This window comes from Salvelinus alpinus, chromosome 16 (assembly GCF_045679555.1).
Source record: "Salvelinus alpinus chromosome 16, SLU_Salpinus.1, whole genome shotgun sequence".
NCBI lineage: Eukaryota > Metazoa > Chordata > Actinopteri > Salmoniformes > Salmonidae > Salvelinus > Salvelinus alpinus.
The window spans coordinates 47,982,594-48,004,747 of record NC_092101.1 but is presented as its reverse complement, the minus strand read 5'-3'; the positions used below and the strand labels follow the sequence as shown (position 1 = coordinate 48,004,747).

The 22,154-nt window shown below is 44.3% G+C and overlaps 1 protein-coding gene across 2 annotated transcripts in view; it reads left to right on the top strand.

Moving 5' to 3' along the window:
• Nucleotides 1–22,154, top strand: part of arhgef18b (rho/rac guanine nucleotide exchange factor (GEF) 18b) — a 94,641-nt gene that overhangs the window by 16,216 nt on the left and 56,271 nt on the right. For both annotated transcript variants that reach the window (XM_071346444.1, XM_071346443.1), the window contains 3 exons: nt 11,472–11,539; nt 13,494–13,539; nt 16,134–16,314. In XM_071346444.1, the coding sequence (XP_071202545.1) occupies nt 11,472–11,539; nt 13,494–13,539; nt 16,134–16,314 (295 nt within the window). The remainder of the gene's footprint in view (nt 1–11,471; nt 11,540–13,493; nt 13,540–16,133; nt 16,315–22,154) is intronic.

The following is a 22,154-nucleotide window of genomic DNA, read 5'->3' as shown; positions in this document are numbered from 1 at the left end:
TTTTTTCTTTCACGGTAAGCTCTCGAACAAAACAGGTGGATGCGCCGTTTTTTCTCTCAGTTGTTGCAGAGATCTATTTAGACGCTACAGTAGTTAGCTAACCAGTATGCTAAAGTAGTTCACCGGTAAATTAGCTATCTATAGGCCAGCTAGCTGATTGATAAAGGTACAGAGTTCAGAGACAAAATACACGTAGAGATGCTTAAGTAACTAGCTACCTGCAGTACTGAAATGCGTACCGTATTTCAATGCTGTATTTAATTACGTTGGCTTAGCTAGGTAGCTTGATATCCAAGTTGGAGCTAATTACAGTAGCTAGCTAGCGAGCTAAGTATGCCAACTAAGCTAGTTAGCTACAGTCCTATAGAAAATAAACAAGTTAAGTTAGCTAGCGAACGTTAGATTGTCCACAATTAGCTATAATTTGCTACTGTTCCCTACAAAATATAACTATCTAGCTAGCTATCTTTAAGATTTGTGATTGAGATCCTCTTGCAACAGGTGATCGAGTTAAGTTTACTACTAACGTTAGCTAGCATCTGTTTTACTAAGAAAGTCAATCATCTAACTAGCTATAGCAAGTGAGAACTAATTATCTCATTTTGTTTAGCTTTTAGCAAACATATCATGCTTCTACACCTGCATTGCTTGCTGTTTGGGGTTTTAGGCTGGGTTTCTGTACAGCACTTTGAGATATCAGATGATCTAAGAAGGGCTATATAAATACATTTGATTTGATAAATTTGATTTTCCAATTGAGTTTAACAGTAGCTACATCCTTATGTTTCAATAATGTAATATATTGCTTGTTGTTTACTCTCAAACTACTACCAAGTAGGCCTACCTAACAATTTCATTAACTACAATATGCAGGCTTGTCAATATTCTTGCCTGTTAAAAAAATATATATATTTAAAATATCCGTTTGAAAATCACTGCTAAACTGCTTTGTAACTTTCTTAGATCAAAATATAATCTCAAACAAATGCACTATTTCATAAGTATATCAGTAACGTTATATCTCAAAGGAATACACTACAGCATAAGTATATCATCAATATTTGGCATGCTTCAATTGGGAGTGAAAAATGTATGGTTCCTTGTCCCATTTCTTCAAAATACTGCAGTACATAAGCCCAGGTCTGGACTAGGTGGTCACATTTCCCACCAACCTCTCTCAGTTCTCTGAGCTCACTGGGTCGGGGTCACATGGTAATAATTGTGCTTGGCAGGTCTGCCAGAGCATAACAGCTCACCCCAGTGGCTCTGAGTCTACCCCTGTTAGGACACTGCTTCTCCACGCCTGACTGACCACCCTCCTGCCCTGCCTCTACCTAGGGATGAGTCAGGTGCACTGAACAGGCTATGATACTCAGTCAGGGCAGACCAGCCCCCCCCCCCCCACCACCAAAGTCCTATTCAGTAGGTTGATATGTTTAGAAAGCTGTAGATGGACAATATATTATGGAATGAGCAGCGTTTTGTGTTGTGGAATATGAAGTTGTTTTGATGCATTTGAGCAATATTAGGCTAAGAGCAATAACTTTTTGGAAACTTGTTTGGCTAACGATGTGATCTTTAGTGCTGAGGCTTCTGTCCTGGGATAACTGTGAATTAGCCTAGACCTAGGTCAGGGGCACAGACAGTTGCTTGTTGTCAGCAGCGCAGCAGACGTAGACGACTTAACAGATGGAAGTGGTATCTCTCAGTCGGTATCAGATGTGTCATTTTGTAACATTTATGGGTAAAATCATTCCTATAGCCGTCTGTACGACGACTGCAGGAACCTGACGTATGTTAGAACATTGGAGTGCTGCTGTGGGTAGATTGTATAAGATGTCAGTGTGAATAAATTATTAGGATATATATATGTGTGTGTGTGTGTGTGTGTGTATGTATGTATGTTTGATGGTGTTAATTGGTTACATTTGGGTGAGGCTGTACTATCAGGTGTGAGCTAAGGGCTTGGCTTCCCATCCCTAGCCCTTCCCATATCTATCTTCATGCCAGAAAGTGCTATTGACTCCTGTGCTACAAATTAAAACTAACAGTAAAACCAAACTGACAAATATGTCTAGGCCTTGTGCTTATAATACATTATGTATTACTACTAGTAAGGATCCTCTTCCAGGGAAAACTATATTACTTTCATAAGAAATCCCTTCCCTTCACTATCGCAATCTGTGTGGCGGTTTCTCCCTTAAAGATAACACAAGGCCTTGCATTCTTCAGGGCAGGCTTATATTGAGGAGTGTCTGCTAGCTGCTGCCGGTTGCCTCCACCTCTCTTGTTGTGGTGGGTCATGGAATTTAGAATGACAGTTTTTTTGTCAGCCAAATGACTACGGTCACCGTTTTATAATTGTTTGAATAGCAAACATTTGGTTAAAAAAAAGTATATTTTCTCCTCTGTTTCCGGTGTTGGTTAGCCAGCGTGGTCTGTTTTGGTAAGACATTGTGGGCATGTATTTTATGATACTCCTTTGCTACAACACCTCGCTGAAACAAGGGGCAACAAAGTTTCATCACGTTGTAAAGAGTCCATGTTACCGCGGAAACAGACTCAACCTCACTTTTTGTCTGAATACCAAGCTGTCTTCAGTCAGCTGTTCGTTCAATAACACTACCTTCTTCTAAAACTGGGTAGTTTGGTCTCCTTATATTGTCTGTTTGATGTGAACCAGGCTTTAACTTTGGTGCTTTTGGGTAAAGTTTGTTGACTTAAATATGTAAAACTTAAATAAATAAAAAATATATGTATTAAAGCGGTTAATGACAGTTATATTATTTTAATGACGCTAATTTTATTTTAATGACTGTCTTCATCAATAATTGTCAATTTACACTATTATACAATTACCGTGCCAGCCGTAGTGGTGGCTCCTGTCTCGAGAGGGCTTTGTTTCTGTACACACACCATTGAGTCAGTTGGTCATTAGTGCTGAGCGATTAACTGACATTTTGGTTGTATATTGTTTTTAAACAACTAATTGACCACTGTACGTTCAATTATTTGAATTCCATTTAATTGTTTTATTTTTTCTGTGAGCTCAATGTGCAAATTGCACAGTTTCTGTAGAGAGAAATCAGATCAAGCCCGAACTATGCGATGTTGTAGTTTCCAACAGGCCAATATTCTACATAGTTTAGCACAGAAAACGTGGTATTTAACTACAATGACCATAAACCATTGCGAGCCTACTTGTCTGTTTCTTTTACATCTACTACGTAAAAGAGAAGAATGCATGATAGAAGGATACAGAGCAGTTGCTTGGCGAGGCATCTCTACCTGAAAATACATCATCTAAGCCATTGATGGCCTAGTTGGTATTCAGCAGTCATAAAAGTATGCCTTATTTACTTTGAATAACTACTAAAATAGGGATTTTGTCAGGCAGCAGCTCTGTGGAGAACAGATGACTTAGAATTAAATAGTCATAAAACAAATATAATATACACAACTAAAATATTTTAAAGTAAAGTACTGTGAATAAATTATGGTTAATAAGTAATAAGCAATAATGGGCAGTCACTACCGTCATGGGACTTTTATTTAAAAAAAAATGTGTTTGTGTTTACCCCCCCCCCCCCCCCCCCAATTTTTTTATTTTTATCAAAACAACCTCAAAGCACTAATCGCTCGCACTCTCGGTCAAGTGTGCAGCACTATGCACTTGGCTGCACCCTCAGTTGCTATCCTGTGTACACTGCTGGGCCAGTCAACAGGTGCAAGGGAGGGTGTGGTGACTGACTGGCTGAATCAAATAAAATACAATGTTATTTGTCTCTCGCTTTGTAAATTTCAAGTGTAGACTAACAGTGAAATGCTTACTTACGGATCCTTTTCCAACAATGCAGAGTTAAAGATGGACTATGCCGAAATTGATCCGCCAATTCCTGGTTGCTAAAATTAAAATAGCTTGCCTAATTTCAATTTGTCACAAAACAAGCGATTATAGTGTATAGACAATTATTGTACCAGCTGTGAAATATATTTTCCATAACCAAAAATATGGTGTTTTCAGCTGTTGGAAGCTCGTGTACAAAACCAAAAGATGCAAAAATGAAACTTAAGAACAGGAAGCATAGAAATAACACACACAGTAGAGATCTACCCCTTCTTTGACTGCCGTTCAATGAAAATGACAGATCTATAACACACATTTCTATGTGAATTTGGTTCAGTTGCCCAAAAAAGTTACATATAGCAGCTTTGAAGATAAACAAAAGAACACATAGTGACACGAGGAATAAATAAACAGTGAATAACTAACGAGTAAAATAACATGGCTATATACGGGGAGTAGCAGTACTGAGTCGATGTGCTGGGGTACGAGGTATTAACATGGCTATATACGGGGAGTAGCAGTACTGAGTCGATGTGCTGGGGTACGAGGTATTAACATGGCTATATACGGGGAGTAGAAGTACTGAGTCGATGTGCTGGGGTACGAGGTATTAACATGGCTATATACGGGGAGTAGCAGTACTGAGTCGATGTGCTGGGGTACGAGGTATTAACATGGCTATATACGGGGAGTAGCAGTACTGAGTCGATGTGCTGGGGTACGAGGTATTAACATGGCTATATACGGGGAGTAGCAGTACTGAGTCGATGTGCTGGGGTACGAGGTATTAACATGGCTATATACGGGGAGTAGCAGTACTGAGTCGATGTGCTGGGGTACGAGGTATTAACATGGCTATATACGGGGAGTAGCAGTACTGAGTCGATGTGCTGGGGTACGAGGTATTAACATGGCTATATACGGGGAGTAGCAGTACTGAGTCGATGTGCTGGGGTACGAGGTATTAACATGGCTATATACGGGGAGTAGCAGTACTGAGTCGATGTGCTGGGGTACGAGGTATTAACATGGCTATATACGGGGAGTAGCAGTACTGAGTCGATGTGCTGGGGTACGAGGTATTAACATGGCTATATACGGGGAGTAGCGGTACTGAGTCGATGTGCTGGGGTACGAGGTATTAACATGGCTATATACGGGGAGTAGCAGTACTGAGTCGATGTGCTGGGGTACGAGGTATTAACATGGCTATATACGGGGAGTAGCAGTACTGAGTCGATGTGCTGGGGTACGAGGTATTAACATGGCTATATACGGGGAGTAGCGGTACTGAGTCGATGTGCTGGGGTACGAGGTATTAACATGGCTATATACGGGGAGTAGCAGTACTGAGTCGATGTGCTGGGGTACGAGGTATTAACATGGCTATATACGGGGAGTAGCGGTACTGAGTCGATGTGCTGGGGTACGAGGTATTAACATGGCTATATATGGGGAGTAGCAGTACTGAGTCTGTGTGTGTGTGTGTTGTGTTGTCTGTGTGTGTGCAGTGCAAGAGAGTTGGAGAATAAAGGGTCAATGCAGGTAGTCCGGGTAGCCATTTGATTAGCTATTTAGCAGTCTTGTTTAGCAGTCTTGTTTAGCAGTCTTATGGCTTGTGGGGTAGAAGCTGTTCAGAGTCCTGTTGGTTCCAGACTTGGTGCGCTGGCTGGCTAGCTGGTCAGTGTTGGCTCACTTATCGGCTCCTCACCACACCATTACTGAATCATTCTTGCTAACCCTGTCTGGCAGGCCTTTTCAGCTGCTGAGTACCCTGGTACTCACTCAGCTGTTACCAAACACAGACCGAGCTCAACCCTGATGGGTCAACTCTGACCCGAGCGCAACCCTGATGGGTCAACTCTGACCCGAGCTCAATCCTGATGGGTCAACTCTGACCCGAGCTCAACCCTGATGGGTCAACTCTGACCCGAGCTCAACCCTGATGGGTCAACTCTGACCCGAGCTCAACCCTGATGGGTCAACTCTGACCCGAGCTCAACCCTGACCCTGACATTACACATTTACAGTTGAAGTCGGAAGTTTACATACACCTTAGCCAAATACATTTAAACTCAGTTTTTCACAATTCCTGACATTTAATCCTAGTAAAAAGTTAAGATCACCACTTTATTTTAAGAATGTGAAATAAAATAGTAGAAAATTATTTATTTCAGCTTTCATTTCTTTCATCACGTTCCCAGTGGGTCAGAAGTTTACATATACTCAATTAGTATTTGGTAGCATTGCCTTTAAATTGTTTAACTTGGGTCAAATTCGGTAGCCTTCCACAAGCTTCCCTCAATAAGTTGGGTGAATTTTGGCCCATTCCTCCTGACAGAGCTGGTGTAACTGAGTCAGGTTTGTAGGCCTCCTTGCTCATACACGCTTTTTCGGTTCTGCCCACAAATTCTCTATAGGATTGAGGTCAGGGCTTTGTGATGGCCACTCCAATACCTTGACTTTGTTGTCCTGAAGCCATTTTGCCACAACTTTGGAAGTATGCTTGGGGTCATTGTCCATTTGGAAGACCCATTTGCGACCAAGCTTTAACTTCCTGACTGATGTCTTGAGATGTTGCTTCAATATATCCACATAATTTTCCATCCTCATGATGCCATCTATTTTGTGAAGTGCACCAGTCCCTCCTGCAGCAACGCACCCCCACAACATGATGCTGCCACTCCTGTGCTTCGCGGTTGGAATGGTGTTCTTCGGCTTGCAAGCCTCCCACTTTTTCCTCCAAACATAACGATGGTCTTTATGGCCAAACAGTTCTATTTTTGTTTCATCAGACCAGAGGACATTTCTCCAAAAGTACGATCTTTGTCCCCATGTGCAGTTGCAATCCGTAGTCTGGCTTTTTATGGCAGTTTTGGAGCAGTATCTTCTTCCTTGCTGAGCGGCCTTTCCGGTTATGTCGATATAGGACTCGTTTTACTGTGGATATAGATACTTTTGTACCTGTTTCCTCCAGCATCTTCACGAGGTCCTTTGCTGTTGTTCTGGGAATGATTTGCACTTTTCTCACCAAAGTACGTTCATCTCTAGGAGACAGAACGCTTCTCCTTCCTGAGCGGTATGACGGCTGCGTGGTCCCATGGTGTTTATACTTGCATGAAATTGTTTGTACAGAAGAACGTGGTACCTTCAGGCGTTTGGAAATTGCTCCCAAGGATGAACCAGACTTGTGGAGGTCTACAATTATTTCTGAGGTCTTGGCTGATTTCTTTTGACTTTCCCATGATGTCAAGCATAGAGGTACTGAGTTTGAAGGTAGACCTTGAAATACATTCACAGGTACACCTCCAATTGACTCATATGATGTCAGTTAGCCTATCAGAAGCGTCTAAAGCCATGACATAATTTTCTGGAATTTTCCAAGCTGTTTAAAGGCAGTCAACTTAGTGTATGTAAACTTCTGACCCACTGGAATTGTGATACAGTGAATTATAGGTAAAATAATCTGTCTTTAAACAATTGTTGGAAAAATGACTTGTGTCATGAACAAAGTAAATTTAACACAGTATTACATGGCAGAAATACACATTAAATGGTACTCAGACATATCTGTTATACATGATTTGGTATTTTGGGTCCTAACTATCGCAGATTGTGAGCTTTTAATCCCACCCCTCCGCTACTCTCAGCCTATCACACCCTCTCCTGTTTCACACCCAGCGCCGTAGACTGCCCTCTCCTGTTTCACACCCAGCGCCGTAGACTGCCCTCTCCTGTTTCACACCCAGCGCCGTAGACTGCCCTCTCCTGTTTCCCACCCAGCGCCGTAGACTGCCCTCTCCTGTTTCCCACCCAGCGCCGTAGACTGCCCTCTCCTGTTTCCCACCCAGCGCCGTAGACTGCCCTCTCCTGTTTCACACCCAGCACCGTAGACTGCGCTCTCCTGTTTCCCACCCAGCTCCGTAGACTGCCCTCTCCTGTTTCACACCCAGCGCCGTAGACTGCGCTCTCCTGTTTCCCACCCAGCGCCGTAGTCTGCCCTCTCCTGTTTCCCACCCAGCGCCGTAGACTGCCCTCTCCTGTTTCCCACCCAGCTCCGTAGACTGCCCTCTCCTGTTTCCCACCCAGCGCCGTAGTCTGCCCTCTCCTGTTTCACACCCAGCGCCGGAGACTGCCCTCTCCTGTTTCACACCCAGCGCCGTAGACTGCCCTCTCCTGTTTCACACCCAGCGCCGTAGACTGCGCTCTCCTGTTTCCCACCCAGCGCCGTAGACTGCCCTCTCCTGTTTCCCACCCAGCGCCGTAGACTGCCCTCCTGTTTCACACCCAGCGCCGTAGACTGCCCTCTCCTGTTTCACACCCAGCGCCGTAGACTGCCCTCTCCTGTTTCACACCCAGCGCCGTAGTCTGCCCTCTCCTGTTTCCCACCCAGCGCCGTAGTCTGCCCTCTCCTGTTTCCCACCCAGCGCCGTAGACTGCCCTCTCCTGTTTCCCACCCAGCGCCGTAGACTGCCCTCTCCTGTTTCCCACCCAGCTCCGTAGACTGCCCTCTCCTGTTTCCCACCCAGCGCCGTAGACTGCCCTCTCCTGTTTCACACCCAGCGCCGTAGACTGCCCTCTCCTGTTTCCCACCCAGCGCCGTAGACTGCCCTCTCCTGTTTCCCACCCAGCTCCGTAGACTTCCCTCTCCTGTTTCCCATCCAGCGCCGTAGACTGCCCTCTCCTGTTTCCCACCCAGCGCCGTAGACTGCCCTCTCCTGTTTCCCACCCAGCGCCGTAGACTGCCCTCTCCTGTTTCCCACCCAGCGCCGTAGACTGCCCTCTCCTGTTTCCCACCCAGCGCCGTAGACTGCCCTCTCCTTTTCCCCACCCAGCGCCGTAGACTGCCCTCTCCTGTTTCCCACCCGTAGACTGCCCTCTCCTGTTTCACACCCAGCGCCGTAGACTGCCCTCTCCTTTTCCCCACCCAGCGCCGTAGACTGCCCTCTCCTGTTTCCCACCCAGCGCCGTAGTCTGCCCTCTCCTGTTTCCCACCCGTAGACTGCCCTCTCCTGTTTCCCACCCAGCGCCGTAGTCTGCCCTCTCCTGTTTCCCACCCAGCGCCGTAGACTGCCCTCTCCTGTTTCACACCCAGCGCCGTAGACTGCCCTCTCCTTTTCCCCACCCATCGCCGTAGACTGCCCTCTCCTTTTCCCCACCCATCGCCGTAGACTGCCCTCTCCTTTTCCCCACCCATCGCCGTAGACTGCCCTCTCCTGTTTCCACATTTTAAGTTACTTATTCTCAAATTCATTAAAAAACACATTTTCCTCATCAATCTACACACAATAAATACCTCATCATGACAAAGCAAAAACAGGTTTTTGATAAACAAGATTCTCAGGTCTGATGAAACTAAGATTGAATACTTGGTCCTGATTGCCAAGCGTCACTTCTGGAGGAAACCAGGCACTGCTCATCACCTGGCCAATGCCATCCCTACGGTGAAGCATGGTGGTGGCAGCATCATGCTGTGGGGGATGTTTTTCTGAGGCAGGGATTGTAATGTACTATACTGTGCTTTACCCTTCTGTACTGTGCTATACTGTGCTCTACTCTGCCATGCTCTAGTGTACCGTGCTCTACTGTACTGTGCTCTAGTGTACTGTACGGTGCTCCTCGTCTAGTGTGCTCTATCTAACCACATGTGTTCTTAAACTTGTCATGGTCTCAACTCTCTGGGTCCAATTTCCTGGTGTATAAATCTTGGTCTAGGCTCCTGGATATTACCTACATCTTTGATTACAAACCATAGGCAACCCAATTTGAAGAAGACAATGTGCTCTGATCATTGGCTGATCCCTCCCAACCCATAGGAACCCCCACCCAGTTGACTACTTTTAAATGGTGGAAGCCCTCAATGTTAATGTCTTTACTAAAATGAGTTATATCCATTTAGAGTCCTCCATTTATCTCTGATTGACATGACACCAAAACGGCAGTTATTTTGCCAAAATAAAGATGGGTAAGTATTTAACAACATAATTGGTTGCATAAGTAATTCAATCAATTAACAAGTTTGAGATTCATACAATCAGTATTTGAACATTTTACAGAGAACAATAGAGATAATATTTCTCAAATTAAATTGAGAGGTTTGGGAAATCGGGGGGGATAAATAATATTTTTACTATTGTTAATTTGGTATGAAAATAACATTTCTGTTCTAAATTAATGATCAGCATGGGTCTTATTTTAATTGTAACTGTTTCGAGAGTGACACATTTAGTGGGCTGGTCAGGAATCCAGGTGCATTTTTCAAATATGCAATACATTGGAGAAGAAAGTAAAAGTGCAATATGTGCCATGTAAGAAAGCTAACGTTTAAGTTCCTTGCTCAGAACATGAGAACATATGAAAGCTGGTGGTTCTTTTTAACATGAGTCTTCAATATTCCCAGGTAGGAAGTTTTAGGTTGTAGTTATTATAGGAATTATATGTGTGAGTAGTATATACAGCGCCTTCGGAAAGTATTCAGACCTCTTGACTTTTCCCACATTTTTGTTACGTTACAGCCTTATTCTGAAATTGATTTTAAAAAAAATTCTCCGTCTACACAAACTACCCCATAATGACGAAGCAAAAATAGAGGTCACCATGTCCTTAGTCGTTGTAGTAGGTTTCCTTTGTTCTGGAAGTGTCTGTTTAGAATGGATACATCAGACGTTCCAATGGTCGTTTGATAGAGAAATGTTATTTTCTTGTCTTCGGTTGAGTTTCCTAGAGGTTTCCCTCTAAAACTCTAGAGAGTTTTACCATTTTCTGGTCTGGTAGAGTAACTATTTTACACGTGTAGCCACAGCTCCACGCTTTCTGTTCTAGTAGTTTTTAAACCATTTGTGATGTCCGGCTTACCATCCGTATACTGGTCTAATGTACATTTCGTTAGGAGTCCTTTTGTAAGCACTCTGGGGAAAAAGGGTTGTTCCATCCTTTTGGCATAATGTCTGTGTTCACGTGGGCATGGTTACTGACTGGGTAAAACTTTACATGAAAAACCATTCTCATTTACAAGGCAAAAATCACATTTCATCTTCTGACAGTTTCATATTTAATCATATACGTTTGACAACATTTAGATGTAACTCTGACATACATTGTGAAAGCTCTTAAAGTTACGATGTTTCCGTTATAACGTCTTTAATGGTATCACAAAATCACAAATGATACAACATAATCATTGTTTGGATCCCCACCGACCATTTCCCACATTCTTTATGTTAGGTGTATTGTTTCATTATCCACTTTTCGATGTTGAAGTTCTTTGAGCAAGAATCTCTCTATACCACTCAGACATTCCAATCTTGGATACTGAGAGTTAGAAATCATTTACGACTGGTTGTTAAGTCATAAAACCAACCCAACTTTCCCCCCCTTCGAGTCTCATAGCAAAGGGTCTGAATACTTATGCAAATAAGGTATTTCTATTTTTTTTGTTTTAATAAATGTGCAAACATTTCTAAGTTTGGGGAAAATAGGATATTCATTTGCATTTTTTTTGTAATGTACTCAAAGTTACTCCAGCGCTGTCGAGTAGCTGTTCAAATGTATTTTTAGATTTGTTTTGTAACTGAAAATAAAGTTGACCCATTGAAAATTGACTCATTTCTCCTCTGTTTTGCAGACTGTGCAGTGAACGTTCACAGGAGTTGTCGGACGCTACTAGCTGAGTGTAACAGCAGCAAGAACAAGGTATGTGTACAATGGTCAGCACCCCTGAGTACGTTTATTTATTCACACCTACTCATTTACATCCCAACTGGCTTGCACTTACAAGCAAGTATGTCCTTTTGTTTTGCCAATGCTACCGTCTAAGTTGTTCTCTCCCGGTCCATGTCTTTGCTTTGTTACAGCGCCTTCAGAAAGTAGTCACACCATTTTACTTTTTCCACATTTTGTTGTAAAGTGGGATTCAAATTGACTTGTTACTTTTTTGTCAGTGGAAGAAAAATTATTATATTTTCTATTAAAAAATAATAATGATAAAAAAATATATATATAAAAAAAAAATATATATATATATATATATATATATATATATATATATATATATATATATATATATATATATATATAAAAAAATAAAATATATATATATATATATACATGGAAAATAATACACTAATATATCTTGCTTAGATAAATGTTCAACCCCCTGAGTCAATACATGTTAGTCACCTTTGGCTGTGATTACAGCTCTGAGTCTTTCTGGGTAATTCTCTAAGAGCTTTCCACACCTGGATTGGGAAACATTTGGCCATTATGCCTTTCTAAATTCTTCAAGCTCTGTCAAATTGGTTGTTGAACATTGCTAGAGAACCATTTTCAGGTCGTTCCATATATTTTCTATCAAGTTGAAGTAAAAACTGTAATTTGCCAACTCAGGAACATTCACTGTGTTATTGGTAAGCGACTCCAGTGTAGATTTGGCCTTGTGTTTTAGGTTATTGTCCTGCTGAAAGGTGAATTAATCTCCCCAGTGTCTGATGGAAAGCAGAATGAACCAGGTTTTCCTCTAGGATTTTGTCTGTGCTTAGCTCCATTCAGTTTATTTTTTATCCTGATAAACTCCCCAGTCCTTAATGATTACAAGCATACCCATAACAATATGCTTGAAATTGTGGAGAGTGGTACTTAGTAATGTGTTGTATTGGGTTGCCCCAACTGTATTCAGGAAAAATAGTTAATTATTTAGATTTTTTGCATTACTTTAGTGCCTTGTTGCAAACAGGATGCATGTTACGGAATATTTGTATTCTGTACAGTCTTCCTTTTTCACTTTGTCAATTAGGTTAGTATTGTGGAGTAACTACAATGTTGTTGATCCATCCTCAGTTTTCTCCTGTCACAGCCATTAAACTCTGTAACTGTTTTAAAGTCACCATTGGCCTCATGGTGAAATCGCTGAGCGGTTTCCTTCCTCTCCGGCAACTGAGTTGGGAAGGTCGACTGTATCTTTGTAGTGACTGGGTTTTTTGATACACTATCCAAAGTGTAGTTAATAACTTCACCATGCTCAAAGGGATATTCAATGTCTGCTTTTAAATTTGTTTTACCCATCTACCAATAGGTTCATTGGAAAAACCTCACTGGTCTTTGTGGTTGAATCTGTGTTTGAAATTCACTGCTGGACTGAGGGACCTTACAATTATCTGTGGTACAGAGATTATGTAGTCATTCAAAAATCGTGTTAAACACTATTATTGAGAGTGAGTCCACATTACACTATTTTTATTTTTATTCCCAGCCCCCGTCCCCGCAGGAGGCCGTCATTGTAATTAAGAATTTGTTCTTAACTGACTTGCCTACTTAAATAAAGGTTAAATAAAACAATTGTAATTTATAATAAAACAAAAACACGTTTTTACTCCTGAACTTATTTAGGCTTGCCATAACAATGGGGTTGAATACTTATTGACTCAAGACATTTTTTTTCTTCCCATTTTTTATTAATTTTGTAAAAATTTGTAAAAATATTCCACTGGTATTTTGGGGTATGGTGTGTAGGCTAGTGACACATCTCAATTTAGTAAATAAAAAATTCAGTCTGTAACATAAACATTTAGATAAAGTCTAGGGTTGTGAATACACTCTGAAGGCACTGTATATAATCTTACGCTTGAAATGTATGTTTTTCTCCTGATAGAAGGATTCTCTGCATAGGACCTCCACAACAGCGTCGCCGAACCTCGGTGAGCGGAACAAATACACACACACACACACACACCTGTTTTTTTTAATCCTCGTGGGGACCTAAAAACCCCTAACCTTAACCATTACCTCTATTGTAACTCTAAACCCCTAAGCTTAAAATAGCCTTTATCCTCCTGGGGATGTGGGAAATGTCCCCACGAGGGAGAATTTTACTTGTTTTACTATCCTTGTGGGGACTTCTGGGGATTTCAGGTCCCCACGAGGTTAGAACAAGAACACACACACATGCTAACTTTTCGCCCTTCAAAGCTACAACATTGGAATGATCACATGAACAAGATCTCTCATCATTGATAGAGATCTCCTCTCTCCTCTCCCCATTCCCTCTCTCCTCTCCCCATTCCCTCTCTCCTCTCCTCTCCCCATTCCCTCTCTCCTCTCCTCTCCCCATTCCCTCTCTCCTCTCCCCATTCCCTCTCTCCTCTCCCCATTGCCCCTCTCTCCTCTCCCCATTGCCCCTCTCTCCTCACCCCATTGCCCCTCTCTCCTCTCCCCATTGCCCCTCTCTCCTCTCCTCTCTTCCCCCCTCCTCCTGTCGCAATTCTCTTCTCCCCTCTCCTCCATTCCCCCTCTCCCCTCTCCTCCTGTCCCAATTCTCTTCTCCTCTCCCTATTCCCTCTCCCATACTTTCTCCCCCCCATACTCCTCCTCCCCCCCGTACTCTCTTCTCCCCATTCTCACTCCTCCTCGGCTTGGCATCCATAGGCAACAAACCGATTGGCTCAACTGACCAATAACAGGGCAGAGTGGAGGCTGTCTCCATCCCAACCAGAAATAGACCGGTCCTGGAGATGGGTTGGAGACAGTTATATAGCCTCTGTTTGTTTACCTCCACCATGCTGCACTGTGATTGGTCAGCCTATGGATGTTTTTGCCTATGGATGCAAGGGAGGAGAGGAGGGAAGGAACATGGGAGATAGAGAGGGGTGACAACGAGGATGCAAGGGAGTGCAAGGGAGGAGAGGAGATGGACAAGGAAGTAGAAGGAAAGACAAGTCACGTGATCTGATGGCGAACACGTGATGGCACTTCATGTGTTCGCTAACGGATCACATGACTTGTATGCTCTGTGATTGGACAATACAGACCACAAGACTCATGGTTAGTGTAAGTTTTGGTGCTTTTTAAAACAAACTGACGGTAAAAAAGACAATTTCTCAACACAGAGGGTAAAAAATGGGCACTACAACATACGAATTGTTTTGCAATCTCAGTAGAAAATAGAACGTTGCTATTTGATATCACCACGGGTTACTAGGATTGAGAATCCACACCCCGTCGTTGCAGCCGGGCAGGGGAGAATGGACAGCTTTTCACTTAAGGCTTCAAGTTATTTGAGATATTACAAGTGGGAGCTCTTGGCTCTTTTGACTTTATACACTCTTCCCCAAACATCAGATCTCAAAACATCACAAATATTTTTTATTAAAATGTTTTGGTTTTGGACACATGAAACATTGTCAATTTATGTAAAAAAGAAAATATATATATATTTTTTTAAGATACTCATCTGGTTTAATAAAGTTAACATTAATGCATAGATTCTCATATTGGCCCTTTACAAATCTCTGTTCGGTTTTAAGTTTCTGGTGTTTTCTCGAATGCCAGCGCTAGCCTTTTTTAAAACCTCTGACGTGTGTTTTGTGTGTACGAGCGAGTCGACAGACTCCAGGAAGGTATTAGTGTATTAGGAGCACTTTAATATTTCCACATTTTGTTACATTACAGCCTTATTCTAATATTTATTAAATGTTAAACACAATACCCATAATGACAAAGCACATTTATTACACATTTTAAAAAATGACTATCCCATTTTACATAAGTATTCAGACCCTTTATTCAGTACTTTTGTTGAAGCACCTTTGGCAGCGATTACAGCCTCGAGTCTTCTTGGGTATGACGCTACAAGCTTGGCACACCTGTATTTGGGGAGTTTCTCCCATTCTTCTCTGCAGATCCTCTCAAGCTCTGTCAGGTTGGATGGGAATGGCTGCACAGCTATTTTCAAGTCTCTCCAGAGATGTTAGATCGGGTTCAAGTCCAGGAACTGGCTGGGCCCACTCAAGGACATTCAGAGTTGTCCCGAAGCCACTCCTGAGTTTATCTTGTGCGTGTGCTTAGGGTCGTTGTCCTGTTGGAAGGTTGAACCTTCACCCCAGTCTGAGGTGTCCAGAGTATAAGATCAGGAGTCCGGTGCTTTATATATAAATCCCTGTGTGTTGTCTCTGTGACTTCAGCATCGTCCCTTCTGAAGCAGTATCACCTCCTGTTCTTCTACCAGACAGACACTATGGAACTACTGTAGCAGTTAACAAAGGGGTTGACAGGGCCAGACCTCCCTGCAATGTCCAGGGGGCCCTCGTGGGGTCTGTCTGGGCTGCAATGTCCAGGGGGCCCTCGTGGGGTCTGTCTGGGCTGCAATGTCCAGGGGGCCCTCGTGGGGCCTGTCTGGGTGCTGATGCACAGAGAGACAACCTCCCCAGTCACTTCCTGCAGGGCTCAGTGTAGAGCCTGACTGCAGCATTACTGGGGGCCAGCAGTGCTCTAACCATCTCTAATGTCTCCCCAGCCCTGAGGGATCGGGACCAGTCTTCTTCGGCCCTTGATTGCCCCTTCGGTACTCCGCGCATCCCAGGCATGACCCTCACCCCGCGGGGACCCAGTGCTCAGCCTGCCTCAGCCTTCAACAGCTCTTCCTCCAGCCACACTGCTGCAGCCAGCCTCAACCACAGCCACAACAGCCGCACCGGGTGAGTAGCAAGAACAACTAGCCACCTGGCCAATTAATCAATAGGCTACGCAAACGATGCTGCTGGGTAATAAGTGTATAGTTCATAGAACCAACAATTCTGCAAAAATGTTGTGTAACTAATCACCGAAAAATGACTTGGGTAAGAATAGAGGGCAGTGTCTTGTCAGTAGTTTCCTGTTTGTTGTCCCACCTCTACTCTGTAGGTAAAGGCTCTATACATCACTGTTCTATGTCAGCTGTAGTAGTTATAGGCTCTATACATCACTGTTCTATACAGCACTGTCCTATGTCAGCTGTACTAGTTATAGGCTCTATACAGCACTGTTCTATGTTACCGGTAGTAGTTACAGGCTCTATACATCACTGTTCTATGTCAGCTGTACTAGTTATAGGCTCTATACATCACTGTTCTATGTCAGCTGTAGTAGTTATAGGCTCTATACATCACTGTTCTAGATCACCTTAATTAATGTCAAATAGAGGAGCTGCATAGGATGTCTTTGTATTTGGTTGTGTCTGAATACCCATACTTGTAGGCGAAAAACTGTTTTATATCAAATTAAATGTAAAAAACGTAGTGTGCTTTAAATTACAGGATCTCATAGTTATTTAGTCTTTTCATCTGGTAGAATTCACTGCCCGCTATTGATGAAGCGTCTGATATTTCGAGACCCACGTGTCTGACAACAGCTGATAATCAGAAAATGATGGAATGGCGGCAATCAATGCAGTTGCACAATAGATCAGGCATTCTCAGTAGGATGAGCCTAGGATGCTGCTGTTTGTTGCTTACTGCGTTCGTTTTTACTTAGCAGTACTTCCTAAATAGTACACAGTATGCAGTTTAAATTAGTAGTAGGAAAGCCATATTTATTTACACTTTTTACCACCGGAAACAATTTTTTTATTCAACTTTAAAGTTTATTGGTTGTGTTCACAGTTTAGCAGGTGTTATAGTGGGTGCAGCAAAATGCTAATGTTACTAGCTCCTAACAATGCAGTAAAATGCTAGTGTTACTAGCGCCTAACAATGCAGTAAAATGTCAAACAATTAGTAAGGGAAAAAAATATATATATACAAAAATGACAAGAAATCAAGAACGGTGGGACGACTCTGATTTAAGAACCCAAATAGCACTGTAGCAGTAATCAAGTGGAATATAAATACTTTTTACTCGACTGACGCTGTTCCTATGGGGAGATTTTGTTGCAGTGTCATGTACACGTTTTAAATACAAAACAAAACAAATTGACAATAAAACTTTCATAACAGTTACATAGCAATAAAACTTTTTATTTTAAAGACTAGCCTACTGGCCTTACTGAGTGGATAGGAACATTAGCCTGCTGGACTTACTGGGTGGATAGGAACATTAGCCTGCTGGCCTTACTGGGTGGATAGGAACATTAGCCTGCTGGCCTTACTGGGTGGATAGGAACATTAGCCTGCTGGTCTTACTGGGTGGATAGGAACATTAGCCTGCTGGCCTTACTGGGTGGATAGGAACATTAGCCTGCTGGCCTTACTGGGTGGATAGGAACATTAGCCTGCTGGCCTTACTGGGTGGATAGGAACATTAGCCTGCTGGTATTACTGGGTGGATAGGAACATTAGCCTGCTGGCCTTACTGGGTGGATAGGAACATTAGCCTGCTGGTCTTACTGGGTGGATAGGAACATTAGCCTGCTGGCCTTACTGGGTAGATAGGAACATTAGCCTGCTGGTCTTACTGAGTGGATAGGAACATTAGCCTGCTGGTCTTACTGGGTGGATAGGAACATTAGCCTGCTGGTCTTACTGAGTGGATAGGAACATTAGCCTGCTGGTCTTACTGAGTGGATAGGAACATTAGCCTGCTGGTCTTACTGAGTGGATAGGAACATTAGCCTGCTGGTCTTACTGGGTCTATAGGAACATTAGCCTGCTGGCCTTACTGGGTCAATAGGAACATTAGCCTGCTGGCCTTACTGGGTGGATAGGAACATTAGCCTGCTGGCCTTACTGGGTGGATAGGAACATTAGCCTGCTGGTCTTACTGGGTCTATAGGAACATTAGCCTGCTGGTCTTACTGGGTGGATAGGAACATTAGCCTGCTGGTCTTACTGGGTCTATAGGAACATTAGCCTGCTGACCTTACTGGGTGGATAGGAACATTAGCCTGCTGGCCTTACTGAGTGGATAGGAACATTAGCCTGCTGGCCTTACTGAGTGGATAGGAACATTAGCCTGCCGGCCTTACTGGGTGGATAGGAACATTAGCCTGCTGGCCTTACTGGGTGGATAGGAACATTAGCCTGCTGGTCTTACTGGGTCTATAGGAACATTAGCCTGCTGGTCTTACTGGGTCTATAGGAACATTAGCCTGCTGGCCTTACTGGGTGGATAGGAACATTAGCCTGCTGGCCTTACTGGGTGGATAGGAACATTAGCCTGCTGGTCTTACTGAGTGGATAGGAACATTAGCCTGCTGGTCTTACTGAGTGGATAGGAACATTAGCCTGCTGGTCTTACTGGGTCTATAGGAACATTAGCCTGCTGGCCTTACTGGGTCAATAGGAACATTAGCCTGCTGGCCTTACTGGGTGGATAGGAACATTAGCCTGCTGGCCTTACTGGGTGGATAGGAACATTAGCCTGCTGGTCTTACTGGGTCTATAGGAACATTAGCCTGCTAACCTTACTGGGTGGATAGGAACATTAGCCTGCTGGTCTTACTGGGTCTATAGGAACATTAGCCTGCTGGCCTTACTGGGTCTATAGGAACATTAGCCTGCTGGTCTTACTGGGTGGATAGGAACATTAGCCTGCTGGTCTTACTGGGTGGATAGGAACATTAGCCTGCTGGTCTTACTGGGTCTATAGGAACATTAGCCTGCTGGCCTTACTGGGTGGATAGGAACATTAGCCTGCTGGCCTTACTGGGTGGATAGGAACATTAGCCTGCTGGCCTTACTGGGTGGATAGGAACATTAGCCTGCTGGCCTTACTGGGTGGATAGGAACATTAGCCTGCTGGCCTTACTGGGTGGATAGGAACATTAGCCTGCTGGCCTTACTGGGTGGATAGGAACATTAGCCTGCTGGCCTTACTGGGTAGATAGGAACATTAGCCTCCTGGTCTTACTGGGTGGATAGAAACATTAGCCTCCTGGTCTTACTGGGTCTATAGGAACATTAGCCTCCTGGTCTTACTGGGTCTATAGGAACATTAGCCTGCTGGCCTTACTGGGTCTATAGGAACATTAGCCTGCTGGCCTTACTGGGTCAATAGGAACATTAGCCTCCTGGTCTTACTGGGTGGATAGGAACATTAGCCTACTGGTCTTACTGGGTCTATAGGAACATTAGCCTGCTGGCCTTACTGGGTCTATAGGAACATTAGCCTACTGGTCTTACTGGGTCTATAGGAACATTAGCCTGCTGGCCTTACTGGGTCTATAGGAACATTAGCCTCCTGGTCTTACTGGGTCTATAGGAACATTAGCCTCCTGGTCTTACTGGGTCTATAGGAACATTAGCCTCCTGGTCTTACTGGGTCTATAGGAACATTAGCCTGCTGGCCTTACTGGGTGGATAGGAACATTAGCCTGCTGGCCTTACTGGGTAGATAGGAACATTAGCCTGCTGGTCTTACTGAGTGGATAGGAACATTAGCCTGCTGGTCTTACTGAGTGGATAGGAACATTAGCCTGCTGGTCTTACTGAGTGGATAGGAACATTAGCCTGCTGGTCTTACTGGGTCTATAGGAACATTAGCCTGCTGGCCTTACTGGGTCAATAGGAACATTAGCCTGCTGGCCTTACTGGGTGGATAGGAACATTAGCCTGCTGGCCTTACTGGGTGGATAGGAACATTAGCCTGCTGGTCTTACTGGGTCTATAGGAACATTAGCCTGCTGACCTTACTGGGTGGATAGGAACATTAGCCTGCTGGTCTTACTGGGTCTATAGGAACATTAGCCTGCTGGCCTTACTGGGTCTATAGGAACATTAGCCTGCTGGCCTTACTGGGTCTATAGGAACATTAGCCTGCTGGTCTTACTGGGTGGATAGGAACATTAGCCTGCTGGTCTTACTGGGTGGATAGGAACATTAGCCTGCTGGTCTTACTGGGTCTATAGGAACATTAGCCTGCTGGCCTTACTGGGTGGATAGGAACATTAGCCTGCTGACCTTACTGGGTGGATAGGAACATTAGCCTGCTGGCCTTACTGGGTGGATAGGAACATTAGCCTGCTGGCCTTACTGGGTGGATAGGAACATTAGCCTGCTGGCCTTACTGGGTGGATAGGAACATTAGCCTGCTGGCCTTACTGGGTAGATAGGAACATTAGCCTCCTGGTCTTACTGGGTGGATAGGAACATTAGCCTCCTGGTCTTACTGGGTCTATAGGAACATTAGCCTGCTGGCCTTACTGGGTCTATAGGAACATTAGCCTGCTGGCCTTACTGGGTCTATAGGAACATTAGCCTGCTGGTCTTACTGGGTGGACAGGAACATTAGCCTGCCGTCCTTACTGGGTGGATAGGAACATTAGCCTGCCGGCCTTACTGAGTGGATAGGAACATTAGCCTGCCGGCCTTACTGAGTGGATAGGAACATTAGCCTGCCGGCCTTACTGAGTGGATAGGAACATTAGCCTGCCGGCCTTACTGGGTGGATAGGAACATTAGCCTGCTGGCCTTACTGGGTGGATAGGAACATTAGCCTGCTGGTCTTACTGGGTCTATAGGAACATTAGCCTGCTGGTCTTACTGGGTCTATAGGAACATTAGCCTGCTGGCCTTACTGGGTGGATAGGAACATTAGCCTGCTGGCCTTACTGGGTCTATAGGAACATTAGCCTGCTGGCCTTACTGGGTCTATAGGAACATTAGCCTGCTGGCCTTACTGGGTCAATAGGAACATTAGCCTCCTGGTCTTACTGGGTGGATAGGAACATTAGCCTCCTGGTCTTACTGGGTCTATAGGAACATTAGCCTGCTGGCCTTACTGGGTCTATAGGAACATTAGCCTCCTGGTCTTACTGGGTCTATAGGAACATTAGCCTGCTGGCCTTACTGGGTCTATAGGAACATTAGCCTGCTGGCCTTACTGGGTCTATAGGAACATTAGCCTCCTGGTCTTACTGGGTCTATAGGAACATTAGCCTCCTGGTCTTACTGGGTCTATAGGAACATTAGCCTCCTGGTCTTACTGGGTCTATAGGAACATTAGCCTGCTGGTCTTACTGGGTGGATAGGAACATCCCTGTGTCTGGTGGAGTGGGGACAAAACACATCCCTGTGTCTGGTGGAGTGGGGACAAAACACATCCCTGTGTCTGGTGGAGTGGGGACAAAACACATCCCTGAGGAGAGCCTGTGGTGGTGGTGGAGTGGGGACAAAACACATCCCTGTGTCTGGTGGAGTGGGGACAAAACACATCCCTGTGTCTGGTGGAGTGGGGACAAAACACATCCCTGTGTCTGGTGGAGTGGGGACAAAACACATCCCTGAGGAGAGCCTGTGTCTGGTGGAGTGGGGACAAAACACATCCCTGAGGAGAGCCTGTGGTGGTGGTGGAGTGGGGACAAAACACATCCCTGTGTCTGGTGGAGTGGGGACAAAACACATCCCTCTGTCTGGTGGAGTGGGGACAAAACACATCCCTGTGTCTGGTGGAGTGGGGACAAAACACATCCCTGTGTCTGGTGGAGTGGGGACAAAACACATCCCTGAGGAGAGCCTGTGTCTGGTGGAGTGGGGACAAAACACATCCCTGAGGAGAGCCTGTGTCTGGTGGAGTGGGGACAAAACACATCCCTGAGAAGAGCCTGTGGTGGTGGTGGAGTGGG